The sequence below is a fragment of the Platichthys flesus genome, chromosome 13 (genome assembly GCF_949316205.1).
Source record: "Platichthys flesus chromosome 13, fPlaFle2.1, whole genome shotgun sequence".
In the NCBI taxonomy this organism is placed as follows: Eukaryota; Metazoa; Chordata; class Actinopteri; order Pleuronectiformes; family Pleuronectidae; genus Platichthys; species Platichthys flesus.
Window position 1 is genome coordinate 17,775,599 of NC_084957.1, and position 19,421 is coordinate 17,795,019.

The window sequence follows — 19,421 nt, forward strand, 5'->3', positions numbered from 1 at the left end:
CCACGACTACTGATGGGAACCTTGCAGCAAGTTAACCGTAAGTCATCCACACTGATAAAAGCAGTGGATGATACTGTAAAAGGGCTCCTGGCAAAAAAAAACTCAATATGAATTTAAAAGCCTTCCAACCTTTGGTTAGTCCATTACCTGGTGAGCTACAGGCGACTTGTTCACGGTGCTAAAGGATTTTCTTTATCCATTATAAATTCCCTTATATTCCTCCCTTCACGTTCATAAATACACTATATGTGACTCTGTGTCATGCTAACCAGAGATTCAGGAAAACGGCTTCAGTTGCTGACTCTTAATTGCTCATAAATAAACAGGAGAATAAGAGAGTGACTGAGGAACAGAGGGCAAAGTGACATTAATAGACCACAAGCTGTTGACCTGGAGAAATATCAAGGCCGTGCAACATATTTATGAGTTATTGTTTGGAGACATCATCCCCACAGGTATAAAAACCCACTGTGTGGAGGGGTAAATTACTGCTGTGATGCAAAACACCAATATTACAACTTGATTAAATAATAACTATATTGATATATTTATATCTATGGCACTTATATAAACAACTTTGCAAGGAGCTTTACAAAATATTTGGGAATAAAACAATACAGAAAAAAACAAAAGCAGTTTAAGATAGATAGAATTAAAGAAAACATTCAAAACCAACCAAATCTGGTAAAACCAGTTAAAAGTCAGACGTTGAAACGCTTTCCTATGAAAATATGTTTTTAGAAATGACTTAAAAAAATAAAGAGCTAGCAAATCAAGTCTTAACTAAGGCAAAACATTTCCAGAGCCTCTGGGACCTGATGGCAAAAAGTGTCTAAGTGTTTCATTTCATGTTAATTTGTGTTCTGTCGATTGTTTGTTACATTTGGCTTTTTGCTGATTTATGCATGTGAGTTATATAAAAGTTATTTTTTACGAGTGAAACACATCTCTTGCCCCGAGATCAACGAACCTGTGCTGTGGCACACAAAAGAGTTAAGTTATTTCCTGGAGGTGAACTTCCCCTGGAGGCGTTGTTGCAGTCCTTCATTTCCCCGCTTCCCTCACGCTACATGCTGGCATGAGAGAAGATTCCTTTATTGAATCTGGGACCTTATGGCCGAAACACCTCTTATACACCAATATTAGTGGGTATATGGTACTCTTTTCCCATTGCCAGTGTTAAGCCTCCCTCCATTTTCTTACCTCCAATGCGTCAAAAACACACAAAAAACTGAGTTGCTCTCTTTTCTTGCTGCCTTTTCAAATTAGCACATCTAATCAGAACCGATTTAATCCTTTATCTGCTGTAGAGTCACTTGACCCCGGGAGTGAACGCCGATTGAATCCATTGACATTACAGACAAAAAACAGATGTTGGTGAGTGTCAGTGCGATTTTTGACCAGTGGACAAATCTTTTTGTCACCAGCCTTGACTTAGGGACTACTAGCAAGTGTTGGTTGGAGGATCTTAGAGTTCAGATTGGAGCGTATCAAGTGAGTAGTTCTGTAATATCACTCAGGGCCAGACTCTAGTGCTGAGCTATAAAAGATCTCAAACTCAATTGTACATTTATTTTTCTACTGCAACAACTCAGGATGCAAACGTGCACATTAGGATGTTAAACCAGTGTGTTTCCTTTAGGTAGAACAAGACATGAGTGGTCACCCATTACAAATACATAATAAAAGATTGATTTATATCAAGTGGCTGGAGGACCAGTTCAGTCTATTTTTAGCTGCTCTCGGCCTCCACCAACAGTTCAGCAGTTGGGCTTTGATGCGTACCTCCAGCCTTGTTATTCATTAATGCATGAAGCTGCTCACGCTCAAGCCCTTGTGACCGCCACTCGCCCTGACACTGAATTGAAGGCAGAAGAGAGCAGGGCTTTGGAAACGTCAGCTCCGAGGCTCACATTCCTCTGGAGGCTAAATCATCACGGTAATCCGCACAGGTACCAGAAATCTGTGGGAATTCTCTGGTTTCCTACTGTTAGACTGTGTGTCTGTGGATTCGCTCCCTTGATTAAAGACACACATGGGACCTCTGACTTATAATAAATAGGTTTTGTTCCCCTGAATAATGATGGATGAGTTGTTTCTTTTGTTAAAATCAAATTAATTACACTATTTCAAGCAGGATTTTAACCATTCTGACTACTCTCCGCATTTAGAGGAAACGGAAACCAGAAGAAGACAGATATCCACACACCATGTGATGCTTCTCGTGACTTGTGCCCATTTTCCCATCGGCCGAGCTGCTGTGGTTTGTCAAGGTGATGAATGAATGACGACTCTAACTACGTGTGTTTTATGTCATTTAGCAGAAGGCAGAAAATCAGTTCTAGTATTCACACGTGTTGGTAATTTATATCTAGATGCCAGAGGCTCCACTTGCATCGATCGCCCACCTTCATTGATTAACCTTCCATAAAACAACCAGCAAACAGATCGTTTTCATTCGTGACAGGTTTCTCATCAGGCCTGATAGAATGCATTCACACGGAGCTATCGCCTCGGCTCTGGTGTGGACTCAACACACACTCACACTTGTGTGATCGTACACACACAGTGGAAGATCGAAATTCGCAATTCTGGTGATGGTCGTGTATTTATTCTTGTGCTTTTCATCAGGTATGAAAACAAAATGTGTTTACACAACAAGAATAGTCACATCCGCCCTGGTCACAACATAATGGGGAAAAGCTAAGTCCATCAAAGCTTTCTTACAGTAAGTGGTTACATAGTAGCTCTACCTGCAGGGCTGGTGCATGATGATATTAGCTGTCAGATGTAAACATGCCGGAGTTATTGAAGTGCAATGCAACTCCAATAAATCCATGAAGTAGTTTAACATTTAAACTGTGACAACTGGACAGATGGACAGAAAATCCATCTTTTGATAATCACAATCTAAGAAGAAATGGCAATAAGTTGCTAAATTTCAGTTCCTCAAATTAAGATTAAGATTAAGATTAAGATGCATTTATTAGTCCCAAACACATGCACAGACATGCAAAGGCACACTCATGCAGGTAGTGATGTTGAATGTGGTTTCATGAGGGGGATGTTGGACCTTGGGGGAGATTTGTGTTTTCTGAGTTCCCTTCTAGTTGTATTTTAGACTATTGGTCTGACTAAAGATATCTGGAACCACTGTGGGCCTAAATACTATTTCACTATTTTCTGACATTCTATGGACAGAATTAATATAGATAATGAATATAATCATTACTTGCCGCCCACAGAGATGCAACACAAATCTAGCTGTGCACAGATATTAAATTCATTCTTTTTTTAAATCGGAATCTTCTTACAGTGAAAGGTCGTTTTAATATGAAATAGAACTTTGGTCTCGCCCAATGAAATACCATGCAGCTGACACATGGAGATGAAAGCACGGGAGCAAAGGGGGGTTATTGGAGGGTGTCTCTAATAGGCAGAGCATATGACAGCAGCTTTAGAAAAGGGGCCCAAGAGGTCGGAAAATGAATAAAAGTGTTGGTGAGAAAATATCAGATCTACCCGAATACGAGCGACTCCTTGCTTGAGCATTCTCGAGGGACGCTCTCGGTTTCACACCAGCGACTCAGGAATAAGCCGCTCGTCTCTATTCTTCCCTGCACACAGCAGCCCTGCACTTTCAATTTCATACTGACTGATGCACACTGGGAGAGCCTGGGCATCAAGCCGCTCTGAGCTTTTATGCATTCTGAAATGGGCTTTACAGTAAAAACAGAGGCCCTCAGTCCGCTGGGTTCGTCTGCCGCCGATGACGCAGCCCCTAACAAGTGCGGCTGAAGCCACTGCACTGCTCAAGACTGTCCCCCTCAAGGATTTCCTTTCTAAAAGGACCACTAAAGTGATGTGGCAAGTCAATTTGACAATCATGAAAGGTAGCACTAACAAGTGCAGGCTCCTGATAAAGAAAGCCTGCAGAGAGGGAGTCCAGTGAAGTGAGGGAATGGGGAACTGGCTCTAAAGAAAACCAGCCGACCATGAAATGCTCAACCTTTACACTTGAGAGACGGTAGGAGACGGTGTGAGCGGGACGGGAAGGCGACATCAGCCCGAGGGAGTTGCATGCTCTGGCAGCAACGTTTCGTCATAAGAAAACTATACAATCAAACACTTCCTCCTTTCCATTTTGGAATTTAATATCATAGCCTCTGAAGAATAATTAAGGCTTCCATCTCATTTGAAATAGTTCTTTTTTTTTCCTTTTGTTATCTAGAGACGGCCACAAGTTGCGTTTCCGCCACAGTACGCAACCGGGGAGGATTCCACCCCTCTTCTTACATTTCAGGGCCGATGCCTGATGCAGGGACGAGCCTGGAGGAGAAATTAGCCGGGAGTTTATTGGCTCGGATACAAAAGGAGCAGTTTGAAAAAGGGGGGTTGAGATGATTGTACTCTCCTTTATTCCGCGGTGTGTCTTTTGTGCCGCGCTGCACAGTCACTTTGATGCTATCTCTGTCATTCGGGGTGCACGCCGTGCATTGGGTGCCTAGCACAAAAGAATATGATGCACTACCAGAGGCCTTGAAGCAGTTCTATCCCTTTTCTTTGAATCACCTCATCCGAGTATCGCTCTTTATCAAAGGACGCCATCGCGGTAAAAGCCTCTGTAATGTGTTAAATAGAGGGAGAGAGAATTCAACAGAGTGATTTCTAGTTAATGAAAAATTATCTGGATATAGGGAAACAACACTACTTTGTACAAAACAATATTTTTTGCAGAATTCTCCTTTCCCTCCCCCCTATACTCTGCATAAATATAACCTCGAAAGTAGAGCCTGAAAATGTGTGTACACTATAATCAAATACCTCTAATGGGTGGAAAAGGTTGACTGTCGGATCCTCACTTGCAAAGTAACACAGGGATAATGGGGAGAATGGTTGAACCATGCTTACAGAGGAGCATATGAAGAGGCCAGAGGAACGGGGGCACTATCAGAGTAGTTCACACACTTAGGAGGAAAAAAAGGAAGTTCTCTGAGTGCGAGAGCTGAGGTCTGATCAGAACCTCCATTAGCACAGGAAGTAAAGGGCACATGGAGCTTGGGCAGCTGTGTGAAAAGCGGAGCAAGGTAGAGTGTGTCGAGGGAACACGGCTCTCCGACTGGGCTCAATGAGACCAACATGCAGCACTTCTACACGGACTAAACGTGACCCCGGTGCTAGAGGGTAAAAAACCTGTAAACACTTGAAGAGAAAAGACTCTGATGAAACGTAATCATGGTAACGAACGCCGCTGCAGAAGAGGCCGAGCCTGAGCAGCAATTAAGTGCATTTATCAGCTAAAACGCAGGTTTGGCAATCAACACTTAGATGCAAGTTTTCATGGCAGCAATTTTAAGCTTACTACCGAGAGGGCAAATCATCGGTGATCCACGTGCGGGCGTCACAAACGCTGCAATTTCTGAACGTGTCAAGTGCCGTGGCAGGGAGAATCGTGAGAGTGTGGATGAACAGGAGCAGTGATCACAGGAAAACAACAGAGATGGGAGAGGTTGGCCACATGAAGGACACGTCGTAGCCTTATTCAGCCCATAGCTGTGTTAGATTATTAAAGAGCAGGTAAGTTATTTACCCATTGGGAAATTAAAATTTGTCAACTGAAAGATTTATTGATCTGAACTGGACACCCTTCATAATAAAGATGCACAATTTTAAATCTGCTCAGAAAAACACATAAACATACAATGAAATAATGTTGTATATATGGTATTTATATATAAACAGCTTTTTCAAATATTTTTCTTCTTATCCTGGTTCTAAAGTTTTGTAAGGTGATTGGTTGGACTATTGCATTTGCTTTATGGCTCTGCGTACACACGGCATCCATGCAAAAGGTATTTAAGTGGAGATCTGGATGTTTTTGTCCAGGTTGGTTTGGTGATACCTGTAGTAACTGGTACTAACAGCAGACTGTGGTTTAATACTCTAATACTTTAATACAGAATCCTGGAGGCAGCAAAAAAAATATTGCCCAGGGATCATTGCCTTTGTCTTCTGTGGGAAGACATGATCTGATTTAATGCTTCACACGACGCTAGTCTGCAAACAAGAGGTTTGCAGCAGGTCAGAAATGACTCACCTTGTAGAAATTTATTTATGAAAAACAAGCTCTACGCTCACTGGCACATTCTATTTCCTGTGGCTGCTTCAACAAGTTTTTCTGCCAGTTAAATGGTTTCAATTTGAAACTGTAAGAAAAATGTTCGGTTTGCATTTTCAGCATCTTGATAAGGACTTTCTATCGGTGAATGTTGCCACACAGACTCAGTTCCAGTTCCCAGTTCACAATCCTACAAATATTGCAATAGTTTCATGAGATAGGACCAAAAGGTTGATTTAATTAAGTTAGAAAAAACCTTTATCTATAAGTGTGAATATATACATTCTATATAATTTCTGCAATTAATTGTGTTGGAGTGTGCATCTGTAATAGGGTAAAGAAGATTGTGTAAAATCAACAAATTGTACAATAATGTCACCTCGTATGCGGTGCAGAATTGTGTTGATTTATTAATTTATAAACCCCACGATGCATTTCCTTAACAAAATCCATAGGATTCTAGGTCAATCCTCCTCCACTGAATTTAATTTCATGGCTTAAGTCAAGCAGTGATTAAGTACGAGAGAATTCCAGTGGAATAATGGTGAATTGTACAGTAAGCGAAGTGGCCCCTTCAAACCCCCAAGGTAATGAATTAAGAATAAGACGGCATTTCCTGCTCTGCACTCGGAGGATTAGGGACACAAGGACCGCGGAGGGACGACGAGACAGTGATTCTGATGGATACTATTGTGTGGGAGGGGAGCACTAAGTCCCACTGCGCTTCCCGCTGATTGATCTGAATGACTGGGGGAGGACAAGGAGGAGAAGGGAGAATAGAGGTTCTGTCTGTGCTGGGGAGATCCTATCATCCCCTCGGCTGTCTGGCCTGCCGGAGCCTAGTTTATTTTGAAGAGAGGAAGTCAATAACAGCGGCTGGTACACACAATGCCTCTTCCTTCCATGTCCCAACACTGGTCAATGGTTGGTTTATGTGCTGAACACGTGTCATAACATCCCATCATTTATTTGCTAATAACATACACATCATTTATTTTTATTGACTACCACAGCGAATGATTTACTCTCTAATGGCACAGCAGCCGATCCCGTGCGAGAGAGAGCAATATGTGTGTTGTGCCTAAATAATGTCACCTGATATAATAGATTTGTTTTTTCATTTGAAATGAAAAATCTGGGAGCATTTAATCGGATGAATATAAATATGTAGCCTATGCATGGATTTCTGCTTAATGGGATCCCCAACCTCCCCAGAAAGGCAATTATCCATGTTGCCGACATGGTAAATATCTGAGACACGTTCAGGGAGCTTTATGTTGGAAACAGGAACTTGCACGACACACAAACCGATCACTTAACTACGTACATCTTATTGTGTAAATATCTGAATAGAATAGATATATACGCTGGTGACCTGTCCAGGGTTCTACCCGCCTCGCGCCAAGTGCCAGTTGGGATTGGGTCCACATCCCTGCACAACCCCTCAAAGGATAAGCGGTATAAATAATGGAGTGATAGTTTAGAATAGAAAAGAACAGAAAAGTCAGCCGGGATTGTTGCCAGCACCCCAATGCGACATAGATAATGGATGGAGGAATAGAACAGAATAGAATAGAATAGAATAGAATAGACTTGGTGTGCTTACTGATGTGTACAGGTGGCCTTCCCCGTTCATGGCGATGTATAACCCTGTCTTCACGGACTGAATGGCGACAACTCTGAGGCCCACAGGAATAAGGTTGAACAAAGCTGAAAAACACAGTGAACAGGCAAACACACACATACATTAGATATACCATATATATAATAAAACACCATCACCATATATAGAGCTACGTGTAATGCACTGGGGGGACATCATGTTGTGATGCATCGTCCGAGTGCAAGCTGCCCGTCATTAACGCTTCACAGAGCAAAGTTAATACAGTTGCTACAGCTGTTGCATTGAGGTAATCTGTGAGGATGAATGGCAGCGCGGCCGGTGAACGTGACCAGCCTTGCTTAGCCTGGGTCACCCAGAGCTACTTGAGGAGTGGCTGTAATTGGGGCCACCAGTGGTGCACGGCAGACTTAATGGGCCTTTTGCTGTTGTAACAGACTCCCTGGGCCTGGGTTTGGTAATGGATATTGTTTTTTACTGGTGAGAAACAACAGAAGTGGCCTGTCTGTGACATTAAGTGTATATGGAAGAATTAAAGGCACGAAATGACCTCCGCTGACCCTTTAAGTGATCGCTATTGGCAGGTTTGGAGCTTAAGTGAAGGCCAAGGGAACTACTTTATGGGCTAATTTAAAAAATGACACGTTTAATTTGGAGACGTCAGTGACGACACTTGAAATGGTATCGTGAGTTTTAATGTAAGATGTATCTCTTGTGCACACTATATGAAACCCCACTGTTTCAATAAGTCCTGTCCTTCAGCGTACCGTATTTGACATGTGCCACATCTCCTCATGCGGACAGGAGTAAGTGACACAATGTAGAGTGTCAGACCAGCGTTAGCACCGGGCGCAGGAATCAAATTAAACACCTTGCCTGAAGCACTGGAGGAGCGGTGCCAGAATAAGCTAATAATACCTTTTCCTCCCCGTTAGGCCTACTGTTTCCTGGTCCACTTTCCCTCTCCGAGCGGAGGAGAAATCCGTGCAAGCCCGTATGGCTGCAATTTAAGAACACCCCTCGGATCCAGACAATGAAAAATGAAGGGGAGAATCGGCCTTGAGGTTGGAGAAAGTTACCTACAGGGTTTCTGTTTCATTTTTCCTGCAAGTGAGGAATAAATCTAGACCAGGAAATCCTCTCCAACTTGTGCCGTGGTTTATTTTTGGCTCGAGCTAGCTATACAATTCAAATGATAAAAAAATGTGTGAGGTGTTAGAAGGCCACTGTCGAGATACTCACAGGAATTACTGCTGTCATCCTTGGTCCCATCAAGAGAGCCATCGGGATTCATTTGCAAGTAGTATCCCTGCCTGCAATATAACCTGGTCACTATACCCTTGAGCTGGGGATCTGCAGGGAAGAAACAAGAAAGCAAGAGCAGAGTTAGCAAGGACCAAGATGATGAAGCGCTCGTGCTGCCACGTTGTCTCTTCGCAGCCACACACCTCAAAGGGCTGCCGGACCAGCAGCACTTTCTGATTCCCGTGTATGTTCACAGGCGACTCCCACAGCCAACTTCCCGGGGCACATAAGCCCCCCGCCAGGCTCAGAGATAGGCCATCCAATTATAGGCAGCAGAATTAATCTGCGGTCGCCCGACTCCCATAATGAACCCAACAGCACCCTCTCCGGGTTCTTAGCGTGCAGGATGTGAGGAGTGTCTGTGCTCTGCCCCGTCTAGCTGACCCAACATGGGAATTAGCCAGATATCTCCTGTAAATAAATCACCGCTGCTGTTAAATGGCCCGGCGCCGCGACGGCTCAACCGGCCATGTTCTGATTTAATTGGCATTTTGCGGATTTGTAATAACAGCAACAAAAGAGAAAGTGGAAATATTAAAAAAAGAAAAGTGAGAATCGAAAAACATTTTAATAAAGCTGCACGCGATCGCACTTTGGGATGTCGCTGGAGAGATAATACTCGTGCTCAAGCTGTGCGACAATATTTCTTCCTCTGCGTGTGGGTGGGTGTGTGCATGGGCAACCACTGGGGTCATATACCCTCAGCATTGGTCTTATTGTGCAGACAGCCATCACACCAGATTTCATTCCCAGAAAGCCCCGGGGAGGTGAACAATCAACTTCACCTGAGCCTAAGCCGTGCCCCCTTGCAAGCCTCTGTGTGTGAGTGCGAGAGAGAGGGAGAGACAGAGAGAGAGAGAGAGAGAGAGAGAGAGAGAGAGAGAGAGAGAGAGAGAGAGAGAGAGAGAGAGAGAGAGAAAAGGAGAAATAAGAGAGAGGGAGAGCGCGGCCACAGAGGAAAAACCAAGAGGTCTTGCTAAGGGCAGAGAGAGTTTACTGCTCAAGGGTCAGAGTCTGTAGGGCGAAGGCATTAGGTGGCTCTGAGACCTTTACAGCATAAAAACGGGAGAAAATGTCTTCCTCCTGTTGCATTCAAACATAACTGCTATACCAGCATTCAGCAGCAGGGCTCTGTCTCACCAGGACAATAAAAAGGTGGCGGCAGCACATGACACTGTCAAAACTGCAGCAGCTTCTCTGCAAGGTCCACATGTCAGAGTGCAGACGTGATCACTGCTCCGTTTGCTGGCTTCAATATCTAATGAACTTACACTTTCAAACATTCAAATGGAAGCTTGACTTTGTAAATGAGATACAACAGGCATCCTTTTATTGTTCCCACTCATATATCCAGTTATAAATTCACGGAACGGGTGCAACATATAAACTGTAGCCTGCTCTTGCTAGTGTTTTTAGGATTACCAACCCGAACTTTAAACTGTTAAAATCATATTTTTTCTAACTAATTTATTAATTTACTGTCCAAGCTCATCTCAACAAATAAAGATAATTACTAAATGAAAAACCATTCATGACAATTTTATTCATTTATGATCAATTTAAATTTCTGTTTTGACTTACGATGAAAATGAGATTATGTCTTTGTCTTTTTAATTCAGTGGTGAAAACGGATTCCGATAAATAAATCATGAAAATATCTTAAGAAAGTTTCCAGACAGAGTTTTTAGAAGTCTTGTTTTGTTCGAACAGACATCCAAACCCATAGATATTCAATTTTCACTGATACAGAATAATACAAACACATTTCACACTGCAGGAGCTGAAGTCAACAACTGTTCTGTGTTTCTACTTGAAAAATGACCTTTAAGAATTTCTGTGAGTTTAATCTCACAAAGACAGAAACAAAATAAAACTATAAAGGAAAAGAAAGCTGACAGGGATTCGATTGTGTGGGTGAGCATTGAAATGCTGCTGGGAAAAATACTTAGCTTTTGCTTAAAACCAGAAACAATTTCCTGATTTTCTTTCATTGTGTTTCAGCTCCTCATGCACACGCCTCTTCCTCTCTATTGCATTACAGAATCAGTTCTAATGCACTACTCCTTTTATTGCATCACCCTCCAGCTCTCTATTTCCATTATTAGTTTGTTCTCCAGTCACTGTCGCTACAAAGAGCCGAATGCAATCGCTAACTATGCAAACAGCACGTGAGCATCCAGTTATCATAGACCATCGAGCATAGCCTCAGGACCACACCCTTATCTCCTTCGATCCAGTGACGGTGGAGATGGGTGAGTCTTCATGCAGCAGGGAGACACGTTCGCCAAGTCAAAGACACACCCGTGCACGCAAGCCCAAGCACTGCGCACACATTTTCATATGGATTTTTAATGAGCGCACAATTCCCTTGAGCAAATACTCCTCCACGGACACACAAAGCACCTAACCTGCGATCGATTAACTACTTTTAAACAAGGTGGGGGAGTGAGATTGATTCGGAAGACAGATCAGTGGGAGGCAATATGGAAGAATTAAAATGGCATAACTGCTCGCTGGCAATGTGAATACTATATCTGTGTGTGTGTGTGTGTGTGTGTGTGTGTGTGTGTGTGTGTGTGTGTGTGTAGGTGAACTGTAGATGCTATAAATCATTTGATGTTAGCTGTGTTCCCTGGGGCGAGCCAGCCAGTACATGTCTCTCTCTCACACACACACACACATACACACACACACACTCACACACACACACACACTCACACATGGATTTCCCCGTCAGCTTCAGTATCTCCGAGCTGCAGCTACAGTGAGACGGAAATCAGTAAATTTATCAAAATTGATAAGAACTGACAGGAAAAACACAAACAGCAATGAGAAAGCGTGCGAGATAAGTAGCCATGATTTATGATCGTTCACATGTTATTCCTATAATATGAGGTATATTCACATCCTTAAATACCAGGGACATCATTTAAGCATGACACTTTAACATCACACATTCATGTATGCCAGTGGATACATTATTCGGACATAATTGCTTGTGTGATTGTGGAGCTGCCAAACCCATTCATACAAATCATGCTGAAGGTCAAAGTCACTCATGGCCACTGGATAAAATGTTTCATATGGATAAGATGCAACCTCTGCCCTTACAAGAAAACATACTTCATAATCTCTCATTATTTATTTATTATGCATTTTCCATTTTATATAAAATATAGACTAAGTCAGACAATTTATTAAACTGGAGTGTCACATACCTCCGCCAAGGCCCAACGCTCCCCTAAAATTTAACCAACCTGCAGCAAATTTCACTTAATTTCAATCAGTCCCCTATAGTTTTTCAATCAAGACTCACATATAATTCTCTATGAAATCAATGCAAATCTTGAAAAACGCTTCAATGCTAAGAAAGTGGAGGGGGAAAAGGAGGATCCCTAATCCAAATTCCACCGACGTCCATGGTAATCTGTCCTGTAGTTTATTGTCTAATCTTACAAACTAACAAGCACTGATGTAAACAACTTTCTGGATTAAGGTAATCATGAAGCAAATTGGAGAAAGACAATGAGGAAGATGTTTTATGCAAAGCAGAGAAAAGGCACATTTCCAGTTCTATCACACAAGCTTGATAGGAAACCGTCTCAGTGGGATTCCCTGAGAATCTTTCTCCTTGTCTGTCTGGATATTCACCTTTTTTTCTTAAGCAGAAACAATAGTGCTTTTTATCACAGAGGAGCATCCATCCTCCGCTGCTGTTGGACTTTCCCAGTCGCACCTGTGTTAGTTTTTGTGCTCCATGTTCCTCCACACCACTTCTTTGTTTCCAGAGAGGCTGAAAGGTGGTTTGGCAGCAGGGGGGGGGGGGGGGGGGGGGGGATCTCAAATTGTGTTGTTCTTCAGCTGACGTTCCCTCTGCATATAAACTCCACCATCACCAAGAGGTTGACATTTTTTTTTTTTTTCCAAAGCGACACAAAGCTCCCCTCCTTCCCTTCCTGTCTTAATTTCCGTTGTGGCATTCCTCTGCTTACGTGTGTGTGCATGTGCAGACACCCATGTTGTGCTCAGTGCCAAACAAACACAGACAGTCAACACACACACACACACACGGTGAGGCGCAGCTGCAGCAGCAGTTGTAGACTGTTGTCACGCCGTCACCTGCTTGACCCACTTTGGATGTTTCTGGAATAGGACAAGGGCTTTTCCGGCCTACGGAGGAGAAACCTCTGCATGTTGCTTCTGTTGTCGTGGTGAACCACCTTTCTCATCTAACGTACACGTCAACATCTCGGACATTTTCAACAATAACTCATCGGATGCAGACGGCTCTGAAGGCTGACTGATGAGGCACTGCCGTGTCCTGTCAACACACACCGCAACAAATAGCCACAGAGCAACAAAGCCATGACCTCAAATGGGTTTTCCAGATCGTGAAAGATAATCTAATTGTCTGATCTGTGTAACATGATCCAGTGATCTACGGATCTAATCTGGTGAGATAATTAGAGCGGGAGCAGGGAGATTATGGCCGAGTCTGAACTGGATGTGGCCGAGCTCCCTTTACTGGGTTTGAGCGCAATAGGATTGACAACTCAAATCTAATCCCTGAAAAAAAAAATCTGGATCAGTTGCTTTCCATCTGTCGTCAAAACATGGAGGATTTAGAGAAAACACAAATATTCCCTCAAGTGTGGGAGGAGGTCAGGAAAAGAACATCTCTGCTCTCAACACTTTCCATTATAATGTTTGATTCCCTTGAACTATTACTATGCTGTTTTAAGAACAACACTTTATATATTAAGGTGAACTGCTGCACGTCTCAAAAACCGAGGTCGACCAACTGATGCTGCAGGTCTAAAGATTAAGGCTCCAGAATAGAGGTGTCAAGGCTTTATTTGCAGCAGCTGCTCCTACACTCTCTGGAATACTTCACCTTTAGAGTCAAATCAGAGCTGCTCAGATGCTGCAAATGTTCAAATCAATGCTAAATACCCACTTTTCTCACTAACTCAATTCAAATTTCAATATCTAAATCAGGGGCCATAAAGGCACCACAATTTACTCAGATGGGCCAATTACATGTCTACGGCACCAGCACCTGAATCAGTAAAGAACACTTTCCCTCGATTCCATCTGCTGTTTCTCAGAATTTGAATTCTCATCCCTCACATATCTCTGTTTTTACATATATTCTGATATTCTTTCATTTGAAGCCTGTTCGGCACCTTGTTTCTCTGCGGTCATTTTAAACTTGATCTTTAAATCTAATTTCAAATATTAAATAAGATAGAATGAAAATGAGGATTGTTAGTATTGATTCGCGACAGTTACGGTAACACTTTCTTTGAGTCTGACCCAAATGATCAGGCTCAAAAGCCCAATTGATGTCAGTGGCAATCAATGCAGCCCGTAACAATAGCTAATCTGGAGCCCGGCTCGGAGGATCGATGCTCAAAGCCAAAGGGAATACTGGTGTTAAAATACATTTCAGACACCTCATCCTGACACATCTCAGTGGGCATCTGAATCTGACTTCAATACACATCACAGTGTGGATGCTCAAGAGCTGCTAGGTTCTCTGAAGGCTCAGGTAAAACCAGTGTCCCTCTCCCATTGGAGATGAAGATGACTGTGGATGTCTGTCTGTTTTATCAATATCTGATTGGCTGTGCATTCGTTATTCTCTGAAAAAAGCTCTCCTGGACTCAAATATTACATTAAGCACACCAAACAAGTCATTATTCTTCCTAAATTGTGTGCTCCTTTGATAATGCAAAGAATACGAGGGAGGAAGAGGAGGGAGAAGGAAAGTGGGTGAGAGAGAAACAGTGATATGTGCAGTATTTCCCAAAGGCTCCCCGGACAGCAAAGTCTGATATCACTTGGTAAAAGATCATTCCTACTTCTCTTTTGAGCCTCAAATTAATGAAGTTTATTCCCATTAGGCCTTAACACACAAATAACTTTGTATTAAAGCCACTAGAAAACAGTTTGCTCTGATTAGAGTTCATAAGAATGAGGACAGAATACCCTTTTCCAAAACCATTTCTTATATTGAAACTGATTTTTAAATGCATCTTTATATTAGTAAGTGTTTGGCATCTTCCAGGCACCAGGACCATGCCCCTGCAGCCTCAAGACACTGTTACAGTGGGTTGTCATTGTTCAGGGGATCAGGAAGGCCCCTTGCTGCTCTGTGAAATGGCCGTTACAGGCGGGACGTTGTAAAGTCATTTCAGGATGACATGGTATCCATTGTTGACTTTTTGTTCTATTGGCATAGCCACACCTGAATTCCTCGGACAAATGACACCATCATCTGTCCACATCTGTGATCTGCGGGGGCTTCTGGACACGACTGATGATGCCAAATGAGCCCAATGCAGAGGTGACACAGAGGGACAGAGACACACACGCACACATTGGGCAGAAACAGCAGCCCGGAGGACGGCCGATTTAAACCTGCCATTCTGATGCACCCTGACCCATGTCCAGATGTGTCCTCTATGTGGCGTTATATAGACCCTGTCCTTTCAAAGCCATTTAATCCAGGTAATCACTGGGGGCTTGAGCAGGGGACATTTCATAGTGTTATGAACGCCGACGGGATGAGAGGGACTCATCAAAATGGCTCTCTCTATGTAGACAAGATGAAAGACTGAAACACGGCTTCCAGGTACCAATAAATCATGTTTAAAGTCTTAATTTGTCATAAAATCATAAAAGCGCCATGGCTGTTTAATCAGAGCTATATCTGGTTGCCCTGCTGCAACAGGTTTGATACCTGGTGATTCCAAGAGAAAAGCAGCAACCTTCATCATCCACTAACAAGAGGAAACAATTAAGAGTCATTTCTTTCCTAAAGGAATTATCCTCCACCTAGAGGAATTATCCTTGTAATCGGCTCTGATTCCAACAGTGAAATGAATGTTAATATTGCGCTCACAAGCTGACTCAGAGGGAAAATATATATATTGAATAATCTGATGTTTTCCTTAAGTAGAAGGGACATCCGCTGGAGCTAGAAGAGGCCACTGGCCCCTGTATTCGTAAAATGATGGGCGAAAAAAGATTATGTTTGGAAGGCGTAACCCCCGTGGGAGATGTTGACCTTTTGGCTTGCATATGAATGACTTCACATTTCTGGCTCTTGTGCTGCGCTTATAACGAAAACAAAATTTAGTTCAGCCAATCGTGTATGTGCTTCACAACGATCCAGAATCGCAGAGGTGACAGTTCGGTTAACGTGTCTAAACCATTCGGTAAGACTGGAGCGTGTCTGATAACTGGAGCTGCGTGAAAGGTTTGATTTTTTTTCTATCTGGCGAACGCATGAAAAAAAAGATGCATTTTAGGCACAAATTAACTTTTTACGCGCAGGCGAAAGAGTTTAATTCGTTGCGTTATTGCCTCATCGTTTCAACCATATATATATGAAAAGTATTATGATACTTGAAGGTATAATCAAGCTATCAACCAGTGGTTGGGTGAATGCACATGCTTACACCTTGCACACTTAAGTTCCCACACCTTGTCTCCGTAGCCGCCGCTTCCTGAGGCCGAAGATGCGCACTTTAGAGAAGATGTCGACCAGGTTCCCATTGCAGAGCCCCTTGTTCTTGTTGGGGCTCTTCCTCCGTCGGTTGGTCGCGGGCCGTTCCAACTGCTGCTCCCGCGCCTGCCTCTTCTGTCTGATCAGCCCACTCGCGATAGCAGCAGCCATGGCTCAAAATGTCACAACTGGTCAGGTCCAGTCTGCCCACGGGGCACAGACTACACAAACAGCCGCCTCTCACTGCTCGCAGCCCGGGTCACAGTCCCATGGTGGCGGCTGAGGGATCCGTTCCGTGATGTCAAATGTCAAATAAATATAAAAAAAATTCTAGGAGCAGGTTGTCTGTTCCGTTCAAACACTACATGATACACCTGAGATTAAAAGATCCGTCATCGTCACTCGGGAAATTATTGAACATGATGGAAAAAATGTGAGATCAGTTCGTGCGTAATTCCATACATGCATCAATAGCCATTGTCCCGATGGAAAGCTTACGCCAAACTCAAGCGGAGCGAGAATTCTGAGGTTCCATCATACCTGCACAGTGACATTTTGTTCATAGTCTGTGACAAAGTCGCCTCCTTACACCGGCTGCAGCGTCCTAACGGCGCATTCACCCACTCTTTCCTCCTTCCACTCTGCGTTTTCTTCTCCTCCTGCGAGACGGGGTTGCTCTGTCAGTGTGTGGCGGTGGGGGGGGACGCCTGTGCAAAAAAATGTACAGCCGCCTCCTACGAAGATCGCCGCCGGAGAGAACGCAACAGCAGCCCGGGCGAAGTCCAAGTTTGCGAGAGGCAATCCGCGACAGGGTTCCCCCGCGATGACCGATCAACAGCCCCACATTTGCAGAAGCAAAGAAATACGCAGCCGTCTGATTATAAATTGATGCAGCGGGATGAGCTAATGCAAAGTTACACTTACAAAAAAAAACTACCCTCAGATCCGTCGGATAATATCCTCAAAACATATTTTCTCCTTCCTTTTCCACTATCACAAAAGAGGCGGGTGGGCGCGATGAGAGACAGGGACAAGCGGAAAAAAGCACCAACACATAACCAAAGCTGATTCTTGATCCTGTGGAGATGACGTCTGCATTGTGTGACAATCTGAATTCAAATAAATATAAACTTGAACCCCCCGGCGATCAGCAAAGACTCACTCCGACCCAGTGGATTTGCATCCAGAGCCTGCGGGGTGCTTGGCGATCGGTGCGTAAAAAGGATATAATGCGGCTCAATTCATTTTCCCAAGCTCAAATCTCGAATAAAAAAGCCGAGAGGAAGTGGTGGTCGCTCGCTTCACTCTATATACCCCCGATCAACGTATCCTTTCCATCAACAAGTCCTAACCAGTCGTTAGTGTACGCCTGAGACAGGAGGAGAAGGAGGAGGAGGAGGACACCCCCCCCCCCACAACCCAACCCCCACTCCCTCCCTCTCGTCCACCAAGCCCCCGCTTGGAGGGGAACGATCAGCCGCTCTGAATGCTGCCATCAGACGGTCAGATGTACGCTATTCTCAAAAGCCTCCATTTGGGCTCCGTTGTGCATTTATTTCAGGATCAGACATCAAATCTGAACCTGAGCTGAAGGGATCTGGATATTTAACCTCACTACTACAGTCAAACTTGTACAGTGTGAACAAAACAAATGATGTCAGTGGGCTATTACAACTGTTCTCACTCCCATGAGATGAGAAACCGTTGCTGTGTGGTGATGAAGCACATTCGTGTTATTTCAAATGCGGTTTCCCCATGTGCGCGTTGTGGCTCCAGCACCACGGACAGCGCCGGGCAATGACGGAGGGAATCGGACATCGCAACCTTCACCTGCGCGTAAAGTCCACTCCTCAACCTGCAGGACGTCCTACGGCCACATATATGACTTAATCCCCCCCCTCCACCCACCACCCCTGTGTCCGATTCAAAAGCTGAATCCGACACGCGAGCTTCAACACAATAAATAAAACGCCACGAGAAGACAAAACAATCCGAGTTTCCTTCCCTCGCTCCGGGGCGAGTATCATCCAAGTCTCAGTCACAGGCACAGGAAATTAAAACTCAAGAGAGCCATCTGCTGTTTGTGATTGTAATTAAACATTTGGGCCTGGTATAGAGGGAGAGCAGCTTTGTTGTATCCTCCCTCTGTGCATGTGTGGGTCCGCTTCACACCAGACGCACCTGTTGAAATCCTGCTGTATGAATATGCCACCAGGATGAGTGGAATTGGCAGATAAGCAGCAATCCTTTTATGACGTGTCTCCATAATAGCTGTGGGTCAACAGAATCACATCATCAGCTGAGTTAAAATGATAACATAAATGTGTTGTGCCCACATGGTGGCTGAATATGTACTTTATAGAAATAAAATATATACAGAGCATCTAAATAATAGTTGTTTTTTAGAATAAAACGTGTAGAGATCGGGGTGCCAGCAATCCTCCTCATTTAAAATCAGCTATGTGCACCAGGGGTGAGGTGCCCCCCCCCCCTCTCCTCCCAGTCCAATGACGCGGTAAAGGCTACGTGCCGTGGATGGATGCAGAGGTTTTTATATCCCATGTCTGCTGAGAAGCCTCCCATCCTCCCATCCTCCCATCCTCCCGCTCCCCGGTGCTGTGAGAGTCACTGCAGTTAACGCTCCCGCCAGCAGCGGACACTGTCAGCTCAACAATGGTTCCCTCAGCCACAGCAAGTCGCACAGCAGCACCGTCACAGCCACTGCTCTGAATCGGAGGAGGGTAACTGTTTTCCTCACACACACACACACACAGACACAAGTCATTTCTCCTCATGCAGGTTTGATGATGTTAGTAGTAGTATTAGTAGTAGCTTTAATGTCAATTTCTTCACATGTTCAAGAC

General features: G+C 43.8%; 1 protein-coding gene across 2 annotated transcripts in view; it reads right to left on the minus strand.

Annotated features, from left to right (window-relative positions):
• Nucleotides 1-19,421, minus strand: part of fgf14 (fibroblast growth factor 14) — a 101,725-nt gene that overhangs the window by 23,877 nt on the left and 58,427 nt on the right. Inside the window, exons 1-3 of one of the 2 annotated variants that reach the window (XM_062403275.1) lie at nucleotides 16,536-17,575; nucleotides 8,982-9,092; nucleotides 7,725-7,828 (exon numbers count right to left, since the gene is read on the minus strand). In XM_062403275.1, coding sequence (XP_062259259.1) covers nucleotides 7,725-7,828; nucleotides 8,982-9,092; nucleotides 16,536-16,728 — 408 coding nt within the window. In that variant the 5' untranslated portion in view covers nucleotides 16,729-17,575. Of the gene's footprint in view, nucleotides 1-7,724; nucleotides 7,829-8,981; nucleotides 9,093-16,535; nucleotides 17,576-19,421 lie in introns of those variants that run through there. The other variant, XM_062403276.1, reaches the window with a different exon arrangement.